The 16,210-nt window shown below is 36.2% G+C and overlaps 1 protein-coding gene across 1 annotated transcript; it reads right to left on the bottom strand.

The window, feature by feature from the left end:
• Nucleotides 1-1,931: 1,931 nt before the first annotated feature.
• LOC121431350 (ras-related protein Rab-32-like) lies at nucleotides 1,932-14,294 on the bottom strand. The gene is made up of 6 exons (XM_041628892.1): nucleotides 14,238-14,294; nucleotides 13,843-13,986; nucleotides 9,620-9,698; nucleotides 6,540-6,721; nucleotides 4,722-4,865; nucleotides 1,932-2,625 (listed from the first exon to the last, which is right to left on the bottom strand). Exons 1-6 carry the CDS (start codon nucleotides 14,292-14,294, stop codon nucleotides 2,515-2,517), a joined length of 717 nt encoding a protein of 238 aa, XP_041484826.1. The 3' UTR covers nucleotides 1,932-2,514.
• Nucleotides 14,295-16,210: the final 1,916 nt, after the last annotated feature.

Genomic DNA, 16,210 nt, shown 5'->3' with positions numbered 1-16,210 from the left:
TATTATCTATGATAATTTAGTTAGGCCTGATTCAGATTTTTTATTAATCTTCAATCGATCAAGTCATCCATTTTAATAAAAAAAAATAAACACAAAACCTACTTGTCTGGTGCAATTTTTGTGGCCTAATGAAAACAATTCATCATGGATAACCTAATGTCGTGTTGTGCAACTGAAATCGGAAAAAAAATCAAATTAATGGAAGACCAGTAATTTCTCACCAGTTCGTTACACACATAACGAATGAGTTGGCGATATTTTGTGTACATTTCTCAAACAAGTATACAGCTTTCACAATTTCAAAAATAAACCTTCCTTTGCTCCTCAAACCAGCAACAATCATTAAAACAATCATTAAACAATATATAAGATTAAAATGAGTCAAAATCAATGATAAAAAGGATCGATTTCCAATTTGCATGTTTAAACAGAGACTTTGCCATTTTCATCATGTTGCCAATTTAGAGTATGTAATGATTAGCTCAAGTTAAACAGCTTTAATTCACAAATGGCACCGTGTACTGTACTAGGAATCCCATGGTATCAATTCAGTAAAGCATTCACATGATTTTTACATCAGTGGTGATTTTCAGCAAACTTCTTGCCAAATTTTAGCTTTGACATTGTGCAGTGTTCCATAGATTTTGACAGTATGAAGGGTCTGCCTTGGTGCAACTGCAATTACAGCTAATTGAGGTCACAAGAAATTTTCTATTGCATCAAAACCATGTACATATACATTTTGATGAATAGGCCTACATATTTTTTTTCCATCTACAGGACTAGTATTCCCACTAATGGTTCAGTGTTGAATAACATAAGCACCACAATGTTTTTTAATCTAAAAAGAAAAGTACAATTATGGGCTGTGAAACAGTCACTTGAATGCAACCTTGAACCTTATTATGTGTCACATTGATGCATGTTGCAAATCTTGGCCATGTAATAAGAACAAGAGTACTTTAGGTTCTCCATTGGATGTAACCATGGCCATCTTACAACCATAGCACTTCTCACTCAAATGCAACCTTGACCATTGAAAAGCCATATCACTTGAATGCAACTTTGACAATCAAACAGATTTAGCACTTTATTTTCTTCCTTGAATGCAACTTTAACAATCTGACAGCCACATCATCTATAAGTTCTCACTTAAATGCAATTTTGACCATCTACAGCAGTATCACTTTGAGTTCTCACTTAATGCAAATTTTCAATGCCAAACAGCCATCACACTGTATGTTCTCCCTTGAATGCAACTTTGACAATCAAACAGCTATATCACTTTGAGTTCTCACTTGAATGCAACATTGAACATCAAACTGCCCTATCACTTTGAGTTCTCACTTGAATGAAACTTTGACAATCAAACAGCGATATCACTTTGAGTTCTTATTTGAGCGCAACTTTGACAATCAAACAGCTATATCTCTTTGAGTTCTCACACGAATGCAACCTTGACCATCTAACAGCCAAATCACTTTCAGCTACATCACTTGAATGAAACTCTGATCATATAACAGCAAGAGAACTTTAAGTTCTAAGTAAAATGCAAACTTATCATCATACCGAGATTCAATCAATTATCTGAGGGAGGGGAACAACACACACCTAGGAGAATTCTTGACCACTCTTGTCTGAATATTCATGGACAACTGGCACATTGTGATCGTAACCTGAAAGCAACCTAGTTCATCAAACAACCATCAAGATTCACTGGTAATGATTGCATGGTAAAAAGTGATTACCAAAAGATGTACAAAAGTGCAGCTGCATGATCTTGAAAGCATTATTGTCTTGATTTTTTTGTTGTCGTTGTAAGCAGAAATGCCAAGTTCAAAGACCAGCTATGCGTGAGATTTTCTGTGAATCTGAGTGAGATCACAGACATTGTGTACAATGTATATGGGGATAGGCTGTTATAGTTGCATGAGACAGAGACTTTAGGGGATGAACAAGAGTCCAAAATGCTTGAGTCTCACGCATAATGCGTGAGACATGGTAGCTCTGTGTAAGCGTGTTACCGTTTTCAGTCAACTTACTATTCAGTAGAAGCGTAACCTTGAACAAAGATTTCTCGAATAAAAATGATAAAAAGATATCAAAAGAAAATGACCAATGTGAAATGAATATATTAGTAAACTTTTGTTTAAAAATATACAAGTTGATTTGATAGCTTTAAATTAGAACCCGTTTGTCAAGAGTCTCAATGTATGGGTCAAACATAATAATCTTGCCTCTAATTGCCCTAGATCTGCTTGCGAGCCAGCATGGATCTCACATATACAAATAATTGAGATTGGGTGAACATATGCCTTAAATAGATTTACGTACATTACATTCCAATCCAACAGTGACTGATTAGTGAGTTACAGACACCATACAGCTCAGGTATAAATTCATTTTAATAGCTGTGGAATAATAGGTGTACTGCACATGTAAATACATATATGCCACTGAATGGTAGAAAAGGGAGAGAAGAGGGGGGGGGGAGGAAGGGTAATAGCTGAGGGGTCAGCAACATGCCCCCTTCTCTTCTACCGGTGGTTTTTCACCATCTAACTTGAAAGGGTCCCCATCCGGTTCCGTCTCCTCGTGGTTTATTGCTTTGTCGTTTGCTAGGATCTGCAGGGTTAGAGGGAAAAAATGAGAGAGATCAAAAGGGAAGAGAAGAACAAAATTAAAAGAGATTTCTATCATCACAATAGAAAATCAATCTGAACATCTAAAATAATGACTACTGTACTGCAATTCCCAAAAGATTCGCACAGGAGCCGTCTAGTTCTAGAAGGCAATGGGTCGCATCCTTTTCAAAATTTGAACAAAAATAGTGGCCCTTTAACACAAAGCTTAGTAATCATCGTAGAACATTTTTTTTTACAATTGATTGCAATGACTACGGCGTACCAATCAATTGCAAAAAACAAGCGTACAATTAATCGCAACCCTTTGTGTTATTGGACACAGATGTAGAGATCTATAAAAAGTCAGAGTGAGCATGAGAGAGAAATAGAGGGAGAGTGACAGAGAAGGGGGGGGGGTAGAAAATACAAAATTGAAAGCCTAGCATCAGATTGTGACAGGGAAAAATGGCATTTCTTTCCAGGGTCTCTACATAAATAACATCATAACACTGGTCATGTGGTCATTCCCTCTTTTAGACATTTTTGTTCGGCTCTTAATTTGTTCTCCTAAAGCACTGAATTATCATACATCGCTAACAGTTGGAGAGTAATTTAAAAGAGTAAGTCATTAATGACACCATCAAAGTTGTGCTTCTATTGTTTCTGACAATGAAGTATCCATCCAAGAAGATCTTTTCACCATTGTATACTGTACCGCACAATAAGCACAAAATGTCTTCTCATTGATTACATGTACCTTCCTCAGTAACAATTGTTAACAAAAATTTTAGGTTTGCTTTTAAAAATTAAGATTAAAATCAGAAAAAAAATCAATTTAGTCAGAGAATAACAAATGAATAATAAATCTAAGCTTCAATTTCATTCAGGCACATGCAAGCAGCTTACGAAAGATGTGTGTGACTTCATATACATTCCATGAAATGCAATTTTCTCAGAAATTTAATAATGGTCGTTTCTGGGGAAGTTAGAGGTGAAGATCCTTGTGCATTGAAGAAGTTAATGACAGGATCAAATTCCCCTGGTTCCATTCCATTTGCCCAAAACTATCAAAAGTCATTTCACAACTTCATGTCTTTTTATTTGGTGACAGTCTGGATTTATTCATGAGTAGGGTGTATATCTTCATGAATTTCTTTTCAACTCTTCCTGTGTATAAAATCCAGTCCATCACCAAGAAAAACAGAAAATGTGACATTAATAGATGAATTTCAAGGGTTCCTGTGAATGGCTTCCTTGGGAAAATATATCTATATCATTATTAATACCATTATAATGCAATGGGGCCGAATAGATACCTTTCAGTAGTTACCCAGTGGATGTTTCATAAAGCTGTTTGTAAGATACGAATGACTTTACACACGACTGGTGATCCTTCTTGTGCTATGTGATATTCCTGTGTAATTGATTTATGACCTAAAAACATGTTCCAGTCGTGCGTAAAGTCGTTTTAACTTTACGAACGGCTTTATGAAACACCCACCCATCTTACAGAGTTATGACTGATCCAATCAATCGTAACTTTATGGAAATCCATCAGTATCATAATTTTTTATACAGGAAATTGCAAAATGTCCTTTGTAAACAAAGGAGAACAACCTATTTCAAGAAATCAATGAATTTATGGATATACATTTATATCTAAGAGTTCTTTGACATACATGCATTTTTCTATGTTGACGTTGCTGGCTTTCCATAGTTGCGATTGATTGGATCACATGCAACTCTTTGTAAGATGTGGCCCTGATCCGCACTTGGTCTGGACCTGACCAAAATATTGTGCTTCTCAGAGCAGCGCTGAATCAGCCTGAACTTACTTGATTAACGGTCTTAAGGAGTTGGGACTTAGCACGGAAAGGTGACCTACTGAAAATACTTAGCATAGTGCAGCAATTTGATTAAGAGGTAAGACTTTTAAATGCTGCAATAAGCACCTTGAAAAAGTCAGAACCTCACCTTTCATATAGGAATCCTGACAAAGTAATGGAATACAGAAAAACATGTAGCACCTTTATAAGGGGATTCCGATTTAAGGGAGGACAAAGACTTTTTAACAAGTTGCCTCAGAATTGCACTTACACTGGTGACTAGAAACCTTGCAGCTTCATCAATGTTGATGTTGTCTTTGGCCGATGTCTCAAACCAGTTGATAAATCCTTTATCCTTGCAGTACTCGTCCATCTGACTGCTATTATTCACAAGGCCTTCTTTGGTTTGATCACACTGAAATTAAGCACAAAAGGTCAAGCAAAATTAGGATTAATTGATGCACATACTCTACATCCCATATTCTTGAAAGAGGTTTCAATTGTACCATGGTACAAAACCATGGATTATGCAGATTTCTTGTATAATCACACTTCATTCAAGAGTAACTTTAGTGCCCCTAGCCAAAAGCTCACATTTATTGTCGGATTTTTCTTTAGTGTACATGTACACAATGAAATTATGTACTTCAAATTTTATAGTCCATGGTTTTGATCCATGGTACAATTGAAACTTCTTTTAGCATACAAGCCTTTGTAAAATAATCACTAAGTCACCAGCCTTTTACAAGGAAGTGCAGTATAGTCTATAAGTCAATCTTCCAAATAAAATATTTCATTATAGGTGTGGTTTATTATGGATCATTAGGTATCATATATTAAGCCTTGCACATCAACTGGAATAATCTCAGAAGTTGAGCATTTTCGACCAGAAAATGCAGAATGTGCTATTCACAAAATTTGTATAAAAAGGAACAGTTCTATAGAAAAGCCTCCTTGTGAATTAGTATGGAGTTAAGCAGGTTGAGCAAATACACTGTAAATAGATTCAAAAGCAAGTGAAAAACATAATCAATAGATAATGTCATTGCAGGTGAGGTTCATTATGGATCGTTAGGAAATATATTTAGCATTGCACATTAAATGAAAAGGAATACTTAACCCATTCAGCCCTCATCAGGCCTGGGTCTTTGGACTATCCAAATTATAATTAACATTAACTATGTTCAATGTGTAAAGTTTACTAACCATGGTGTTTCATAAAGCTGTTAGTAGGTAACACACAATGGCACACATAACTGGAATACATTGGTGTGTGCTAAGTCAGCTCCATGTCATATGGATATACACAAGAAAGAATTACCATTCATGTGTTAAGTCATGCTGAATTTATTAACAACTTCATGAAATGACCCCACCCCCAAAATAATACTATTATTTCTACTTTTATTTTGTTCTTGATACAGATACATTATCAACCTAGTCATCGGATCCTGACATGCTTGGACACTATGTATGCACTTTCCCCACTCTCCAGGGAGAATTTCCCTAAGAATTTAAAAACTACATTGGTAGGCATATTCCAGAGGCTTTCACATCCTACCAGGTACGCATTCAATACCTGGGTGGAGAGTGGCAGTACAAAGAGTGGATTAACACCTTACCAAAGGACACACAATCTCCTGGTTACAAGTGTCGTGGAAGTGTCGTGGAAGCGTCGTGGTGTAGCGGTTCTGACTCTCGCCTTGTAATCAGAGGGTCGTGTGTTCGAATCCCACCATGGCCTAGCGTCCTTTGGCAAGGCGTTAATCCACACTTTGCCAGTCTCCACCCAGGTGTTAAATGGGTAGCCGGTAGGATGTGAAAGCCTATTATGTAGATGCCTCGCAATGGAGTCTTGGAACTCTTGTTGGAATGCTCCCCAGGGAGTGGAGGTGCATACATTATATGCGGGAATGCAAGGATCCGATGACCGGGGTAATTATATGTCTGTAAAGCGCTTAGAGACGTTGTTACGATGTATTAAGCACTATATAAATGCAGAACATTATTATTATTATTTTACAAGTTCAGAGTCAAAACAGCCAAACCATTACGCCTCCCTCACCAACAGCCATGAGGCTCTCCTCACCTTATTAGCTAATAGAACAGCTGGAATGGTACTACCGTTGGGGAGTTGCACTTTTGAGTCTAAATCATGCTTCCACTTGGCTACGGCTTCAAACGTTGACACCCTGGTCACGTCAAAGACGATGAAAGCCCCTACAGCTTCTTTGTAGTATACTCTGGTCATGTTGCCGAACCTTTCTTGACCTGTAACGGGGGAAGTTATACAAAGACATAGAATTAATATTTAAAATTGATTGTAAGATTTTGTACACGATTCATTAAAAAAAAGCTATAAGAATGAATAATACATCATACCGGTTTGTTGGCTCCGTTGGTAGAGCATCCGTCTCACAACCCGGAGGTTGGGAGTGTGAGCACCAGCCAAGTCAGACCAAAAGTTGGGAGTTGCTGCTACCCTGTTAATAGCGTTCAACAATTCAAGGGATGCAGCTAAGTCGATTTGATGCGGCACAGTGGCTGCCTGGCCCAAAATTGAATTTTAGAGTATTTCTATTTTAAGAATTTATTTCATATAATTAAATTTGGATTTCATTTCCTATCACAGGAGCTCTGCAGAAAAAGTTGTTGTCAACTCAAAAAATAAAAAGCAAAGTTAATTTTCAAACAAAGAAATGTGTATATATATTAGGGACTTGCACTTGATATTCTTTAGTTGTGTTTAATGTGACTCATTCTACAATGAGCCGTGACTTGAACATGGGCAAATAAAAGGCATGTTCTCACCATGTACTAAGTCAGAAAAGGTTATAGTGCATGTTGACATATCAAGAATGGGTAAACATAGAAATTCAATATATTTCATACCTTGAAAGTTGATTTTCAGAGAAACATGTTTTAATCATATTTACCCTTGTATTAAAATGTTGACAGGGGGCCATCTTACATGTACAAGCATTGCTTTTTCAGTAAGCACCTTCACTTTATTCATTTTATTGGTACATATCAAAATCTGCTAACTTTTATGCAGTTTTTTTTATTTTTTCAATTGAAATGATTATGAAATGCACTCTAAAGATTTGTGGAACAAACATGTATACATGTATGTAAATAAATGTACCAGTATATGAAAAGACATTATTAAGCAAACCCTTTTGTTCAATGGATAGGCACACTAAATATACCGTACATCTGAAGATCAGGTTCAAGCAATCACATGATCAGCTAGTTTGTTTATGAAAGAACAAATATAAATGATGTTATGGTATGTGCAGATTTTACGACTTTCACAAATGCGAAACATTTCCTTGGAATGGCATACACAGTGTACATGTACATGTAGATAGGGGTAGTCAAACTTTTGATTCCAACTAAACTTACATGTTATATTCATGTACCACATAATATGCATGATTCAGAAGTTCAGCTTGATAGTTGATAGACAATGATAAAGTGGATCATATCTTAATCTATCAACTCAAACTGATACATTTGATGGTTGAAGCCATTAAGCCATACTTGATTATTATGTGCTCAAAGTACTTTAAACCACTTCCCCTATGGCCTATGATATGTAAACAAACCTGCTCATACATGTGCACTGTACATGTACATGTAGTAGGCCCTAAGTTGTGCATACCAGTACAGAGTATATGATTTCCAATAACAATTTTAAGCATCATAATACAAATACAATATGTGAACCTTCCTTGGCAAGCAGTGATCTTAATCATGTGATGTACACTTTCAAAACTTTCTACTTTCTATTTCCAAAGCCAAAACCAAATGGAGTTCTAAGCAAAACAACATCATTTAATCAACATACCGGTATATACATGTAAAGAATGAAACATTGTCTTGAAGAAATTTCCTACTGAATAATAAAGATGAAGGCTTGGGTTTAAAACACACACAAAAAAAATTGTGAGTGGATGACGTCATCAGTCTCCTCATTTGTTTTCCGATCAGGATGTGCATATAACTGTTACGTGAAATTAAGCGAAACTTTAAAATCTCATAACTTTCTTATTTTACATACGATTTTGATGGAATTTTCAGTGTTATGCTATTTGGATTTTTGAAATTGTTCTCTTTTTATTCAAATCAACTTTTTGTAGGGTCATTTTAAGAGACATCTACTGTTTTTTTAAATTGCGTCTTCAGGAAAAAGAAATATACCAGATAAAGTTGCGTACTTGTAAATATACTAGAAAATACCTTTACGTAATAAGCATGGATATGCAAGTACCGACAACCCTCCAATTTCTGAACTGACAGAATAATGGGGGGGGGGGGAATTTGGACAACTAATTTGAACCCCTCCCCCTGTCCTGGAATTCGGCTACATGTACATGTACCATAAATCCATCATCATATTAAAGGCACAGGACGCACGTACATGCCGGGGGGGCCACTTACATTGACAAGTGGATACCATGCGCGACCAAGAAAACACGTAAAAAGGATGTCTTTTTCACGATAGGGCACGTTACGTACGTAACGTGATAAGGGTATCAAAAACACATAAGTAATGAAAAAAGGGTATCTATTTCGCTCGGAAAAATATGTGTTTAGGGTCGAATTTGCGGGGATGATAAAACAAAATTAAAATGTTTTATAAAGGATGTCCTTTTTGCCCCAACATTTCGTGTTTAGTGTCTGATTTGCGCGGGGTGCATGGAGAAGGTGGGTCGTACTAAACCAAATAAGGTAAAGCCGACGACCGAAGGACCCGTAACAATAAAACATTCCTGTACTTGTTTAGGGGTTCATTTCAGGGGATATTTGACAAGAGTATCGTTTTGTTTCCAATACTTGTTAAGGGTAGGGTTTCACACGCCAATACTTGTTAAGGGGTGCATTTTCAGAATATGAAAATTACGTGTTTAGGGTGTTTTTCGAGACCCCATGGTCGCGCACGGTATCCACTCGTGAATGGAAGTGGCCCCCCCCGGGCGTACATGACAGTATGTCGTGCCAAATATGCAGAATATCAAACGTCTACAGACTCAATAAATAATGGTGTCATGCTTGGCTTCCTATCACTAAATGATCGTATTCGGATCATACTTTTTCAAACCAGACTTAAGAATGTTACACCACCTTCATTCATTTCATTTGAGCATTCTTGAGGTGTTCTCTTACCTGCTATATCCCATAGTTGTAATCTGATTAGTGTATCTGCATCCCAGTTAATCACTTTTAAGGCAAAGTCGACACCAATCTACAATGGTGAACAGAAGAAAAATAAATCATTAGGAAGAGTGAAAAACAAATCTGCAATGATGAAAAGAAGAAATATAAATCATTACAAAGAGTGAAAAAAAAACAATCTGCAATGATAGAGAGAACGATGAGTAAAAAACAATTGAAGAGAAAGAGATACATGTACATGTAGATGAGAAGGAGGCAAAGGAAAGAGAGGGCAAATTTGGTGATAACCAGTTCATGGGGGACCAAGATATGACCCAATGAATACACAATTACAATTAACGCCACTGAAGTCAATGTGTAATTTGCCTGGCTCATAGCATTTAGCACCAGGCCAATAAAACATTGAATTTGATGGGACTAATTATGAATTCATAATCAATTTCCATAATGTGTTTGTCTTTTTAAGTTAAAGGTAAATGCTAGTTTTGGTAACGATATCAAAATAAGTTCGTACATAATCCAATGAAATGACCACCAAAGTGTCTGTTTGTATAAATAAAACGCATGTGCCAAAGGATTCTGGAAGAAATTGTGTATTTGCTGAGAAATCAGCAAATAAGCACAGGATTCGGGTAGAGCGTCGGGCCCGACATTCTAAGCAGTAATTGTACATTGTCCCACGTGCGCTTATCTGTGTTGGGGGTCTTCGGTGTGAACATTTTTCAGCGTAGATTTCAAGATTTCACAAAGTTCAGTTAATGTAACAGTAACTGTACCAGATCTAGATCCTTGATGATATACTGACAATTAAGCCTTGTTTTACAGACTTTCTCATGAAATCAGTGTTAACTGCAATTACTGGAATTTTTCTTTAAAAGGGGTCAAAATTGCAGACCATGTACTTGAAACCATGCAAAAAAGGGAGTACTTTTATTGGGGAATGATCATGTGTTACATCTTTGAATACGAAGTGCCAACACTGGGGCTTAGATGCCAAAATATGATACCAAAAATGCTGACAAAATGCAAAAAATGAAAAAAAATTGTGAAGTCACACTTTGGAACCCTAGGGTAATAGCTGATCATTTTGATCTGGATCCTGGAATGAGATATTAATCATTTTAAAGGCAAAAAATTGATCCAAAACTGAGAACAAACCTTTGTCTTTGAAATCTCTAAGTTCATGCCAACATATGTGACTTAGCAATTACATGTAAATCTCTTTGGAACCACATAAATTTGTTTAACTCTGTTTTATTATTTTATAATTAGTTCAAACAATTTGCAAATCCTGGTTTAAAATAATGTTTTGAGTTTATACAGAAGGATGACTCATGCAGTCATTTATACTGTAATTACATGTACTATCTTTATTGTACTACCGATGTCACATACCCAGAAACAGTCAAAATGAAAATTTATAATCAAATCAACACGTACAGGGGTTAAGCATTATCATCACAAGTTCCAGTTTAAATGGACTTTGGCTCTAGTTCAGGAACCAAATCAGAAATTGATCCCAGTCACTAAAATCAAGTGATACAGTTCGTTCACACAACTGAATGTGTATACATGTATTACAGCTGTAAACATAATATCGACAGGTACATGTAGATAAAGGATTTTTCAACATTTTGTCATTGGATGAAACTTATGTAAACTGGCAGGCAATACCAAAGAACGGAAAAGGACATGGACACAGCAAAAACTGTGGTGTTAACCGGTGTACATACATAGAGGACCACACCAGTTATTTTACACCAGTGTTAAATTGGTGGTGTTAGTTTTACACCTATAGGTGTTATTACAACACCTTTTGTTGTTACATTTACACTCTTTGGTGTTATGTTTAATCTCTAGGACATGTAATTTTAACACCTCAGGGTGTGGTCAATGTAAGCAGATTTTGATGAAATTTTCGGCATTTAGCTCAATGAATTCTACTCTATTTATCAAGCTATACATACGTTCAGCCTGGACCATCCCTTTCAGAATAAATGGCTAAAATAAAGTCCCAGTTTATCTCCATGTACATTCATGTCATGAATATATATTTTTTTTTTTGGGGGGGGGGGGGGGGTTTATACTCAAGTTATTTCCAAAGTCATATTTAACTACATGTACATTCCTTAACAAAGACTTTTAATGTAATACATTCCCCACTGTACAAGTCTATTTGTAGGCACATACATACATATTCACTCAATTTGCATTAAAAAATACTTTTTGTTTTCCTTTGGTGTAAATGAACCTAGATTGATGTTGGTTTCTAACGAGGCATGTAATCAGCGTGGATGTACTTGAAGTATGATAGGAAATCATTACTAATTAAGCACTTGATCTTTGTCATATTATCAAATCACAGATTACTAACATATATTGACTTTGTGCACAAACATGCATTAGAAGACAATCTGTTTTATAGTATTATCCTATTCATCAGTATAAAGGCAGTATTTGTGAAAATTTATGCATGAGTAAAGTAGTGAATGGTCACTGCTTGAGAGGTACATGTATGCTATGCATGTGTGATATAACCGTTTGCAATTTAATTGGCAGTTCCAAGAAGAAAAAATTACACTTTCAGCATTACGTAAGCATTACATTCCAAATGGTTATTAACAGAAAAACTTCCCTAGCTTATTCTTGGTTTGGGGAAACTTTTTATCATACAACCCTGGGAATATTACGATTCCTTCGGAAATCTGCACCATTTTGTTTTTACTAGTTGGTACAGGAACACTTTCAACGAAAGTCAGAGACAAATTGATAAAAAGAGAATGACTTGAAATCTGTAAGAAATTTTATTCCAAGAAGATCTATGCCATGCTCATATTCTGGGGCGTTAGTTATACAGACTCCTGTACTATTGAAATGAGAAAGAGAAATATAAGTACCGGTAATCAATATCGTACAATCATGGAGCTACTAACATAAAATGAAAAGAAAGACGCGACATGGCAGAATGTCAAAACAAAAAACAAAAAATAAATAAACCTGTGCTCTGGAATAATCCCCCCCCCAAAAAAAAAGCTTCCAAGAACCCTGAAATGAACTAAACAGATCCCCTGAAATTACCATACATGTATACATGTATGAAGGGTCCATTGTAAACTGTAAAAGTAAATGTATGCAGCAAATTTTGGTAGGTGAGCTCAGAAAGTATTCCGGGATTTAAAAAAAAATCTTTTGCCTGGTACATGATCGCACTAGGCTGACCATTTACAAGTATGGGGAATGGGCCTCCTTTATCCTTGAAAGACACTCCATTTAGTTCTTTTGCTGACGATTACTGCTGAGCATCTTACCCATTGACCACATTCACTGCTGAATTTGTGTTTTGTAATGCATGCGCGCAAATTATATCCCGTATTGTGATGTCCCACCTTCGTGTTAATCCTGTATTATGTTCGTCGACCAGCGCCATGCATCAATCAATGTGTTGATATTTCATAGAGGTTAAAACCTCATTTTAAAGTTTAAACACCACCGCCTCCCTGTGATCTACAATGTAGCTTGTGAGTCTACTTGTCAGATTAATCCTCATTCTCCCTTGTGCTTCGGATGCATCGGTCATATGATTATTTCTTTCATTTTTATGTTCTCACTCACAGTATTAAAAGTGTGGTGGGTCAATACTGGGATTAGTAAGCTGTTTGACCCACAGGACCTTGCATGGCAATGATTGTTGGTGCTGCATGTAAAATGCACAAATTCTCATTAGTTCTTCAGGGACAATTCCCATTTCCCCAAGAGTTACAATTGATCCGATCAACCTCAAGTACACCTGTATATATGGAAATCAATCAATGTCATAATTTTTTCTCCAGGAAATTTGCACAATGTCCTTTGAAAACAAAGAGGAGCATTAGGAATTGTCAAGAAAACAGTGAATGTATGAATATACATCACATCTAGAAAATATTTGGAACAAACATGTATTTTAGATTTTGACATTGCTGGCTTTTCGTAGTTGTGGTTGATTAGATCATCGTCACTCTTTGGGCCCAGAGGGTTGAGTTGTTAAATGGGGGTGAATGGCAGTAATTTTGTTTCACCTGATTGCTAACATGTAGAAAGAATTCTAAATGAATGCTTGTAAGCAAGCAACCAGAGGACCATGGAAGCACAAGGTCTTATCCGAGGAACCTAGTGCTCAATGAGTTTAAATGATACCTTACTTGCAATAAGGAACCATAAGAAGGCAAACTTACTGTGGCTCTGTAGTGTTGTGAGAAGAACTGATGGACGTATCTCTTGATGACACTGGTTTTGCCGACTCCCAAGTCTCCTATGACCAGCACCTTATAAAGATGCTCTCTCTTCTCACCCGCTGCCGCCTGTATGGTGGAGGCAAAGAGATTTGCAAAAAGGGGGGGAAAAAAAAGAGAAAGAAATGAGGATCATATCCAGGAATATACTGTAGGCCTATAGTGGAGGTTGTTATTTCAAATACTCTCTGAGACACTCTCCTAAACAGACTCTGCCCGGTATGCTTGAAGAGGGCACAGGAATAACAAATTATAAGATCTCATTTTTAAATATTTTTAGGCTGCAGATGAGACAATATGTCAGGATCATTGGTTTTTATGGGTTTACAATTTCATACCCACTCAGTAAGTTCCTCTTCCAAACCGTCCGAGTGAGAGGATGAGAGACTCGACATGATTGTATGATGCATTTAGTATTGGTTTGTCGTAACAGTACCAGGTGATAAAAAGAATATTGATCATACGATGCATGTGACTGTAAAGAATTTTCTGGAAAAAACAGAGTGTGGGCGGATAATGAAAGTCAGGTGTAAACTGGGGATTTCGGAAAGAATACATGGATTCCTCTCCAATCGACTTTGAAACTTTCATATTTCAACTTTTTATATCATCATGTAAACATTTTGAGAACCATTAAAGAGGTACAGTGATGTGTCTTTAGCTATAACTTGTTATAAGATGTTATTTTAATAGATATATTCCCCCAAATTTCACATTAATATTGGATATCTTGTCAAACAGTAAATGTTATTTTCATGTTTCTAATACGTTCAGAAACATGTATATTTTTTGAAATGTGAAAACAAAAAAGTCTTCTTTCTTTTTTTCCTGCTTTTGATATTTAAAGAGTTCTCTGCAGAATTCTACTGTGCTTAAAAAAAAGGAACAACTATCAGCCATTGCCAGGACACAGCTTCTTTTTTTTTTAGACACACTGTACAATTTCTTAACAGCCCTCTTCTGATTTCCTCGCAAATTTACATGTACATGTAGATCTGAATCTGAATCTGAAGAATGCTTACTCACCTTAAACTCAGGTGAGATCTATTTAAAAAACTAGTCTGCGGTGTATTCCAGTGATTAACAAGTCCACAAAGAAAGACTCTATTGCATCATAATAATCTCTTGATTCAACACACATTTGTATGGTGTAAAGAGCTCACCAGTGGACAAGCCCAAGTAAAAGATTTGTAACATGAACAGGGTCAGTTGCCCAAAGGAACTATGTACATACACTATATATGTACATGTTATATTTGTATAATTACACCTTCATTTTGAAAAGTATATTCAGAAATACAATAAGTCAAGGCAGTGATGGTGTCTCTTTGTACTGAAGCAGAACATTGAAGAGAAGGTCTGTATCTTCAACTGAGGGGTATAATTTCATACAAAACACAATGGAAGCGAAATATAGGATAGTAAAACATTGGAGAAGTACTGTAGTGATTCATAGAGATTTTCAGGGGCTCTTATCAATTTTCCAGAGCTCATTTGAGCATTTTTTTTTTTTTTTTTTTTTTTTTGGGGGGGGGATTGCCCAAAGCCCCAGTGCATTTTTCCCCCTGCTGGACATCAAGAGAACATAGGATATGCACAATCTCAGAAATTCAAGGTTCTTCCTTTGAATTGGTTTGTCATTTACACACTGTGGGCTATACATGGCTGAAAAATACCTTTTTTGTCATTTTGATATGGCAACAGTTTTTTTATTCCTTGTAATGTATCTCAACATGAAACGATAACAATTTTTGTCTCCGGTCCAAGAAAAAAGTGTGCTGGGCCAAAATTCAAAATGGCCGCCAAAACCCCCCAAAATCACAGTTTTGGCCACAACTTCTTTATTTGGTGGCATTTTTCTCTGTTTTTAATTTTGTGTCTATTCATTTGCTTTGGGGGGCAGGCAATTTGTTTTTCCTAAAATTCTTACTTTTAAAACATTTTTTGTAAAGTTAGAAGATGATTTTACCTAAATTTACAAATTTTAGGGGCTTTTTGCCAAAGAGTAGGCTCCATCGTCATGTGGTTCCTGGATATTAGACAATACAAGTTTGACAATAGCAAGCAGCTTAATATAGCTTTAATTTCTCTTCTTTGGATCTTACAGATATTTGCGAAATATATCTTATCAAATTTTTAAAAAGTCATTATCCATACATGTAGGGGCGATACGGTATACATGTCCAATGTACTGCACATGTACTGTACATACTGCACTGCTTATGTATGTCCATGCATTGACCAGCATGAAACTATAGAGTCATAGAAATTAGCTTCTGGGGTTTAGAATTAGATGCCTCATAAAATGAAG

The sequence above is a fragment of the Lytechinus variegatus genome, chromosome 1 (genome assembly GCF_018143015.1).
Source record: "Lytechinus variegatus isolate NC3 chromosome 1, Lvar_3.0, whole genome shotgun sequence".
In the NCBI taxonomy this organism is placed as follows: domain Eukaryota; kingdom Metazoa; phylum Echinodermata; class Echinoidea; order Temnopleuroida; family Toxopneustidae; genus Lytechinus; species Lytechinus variegatus.
This window is presented reverse-complemented; position numbering and strand designations above follow the sequence as displayed.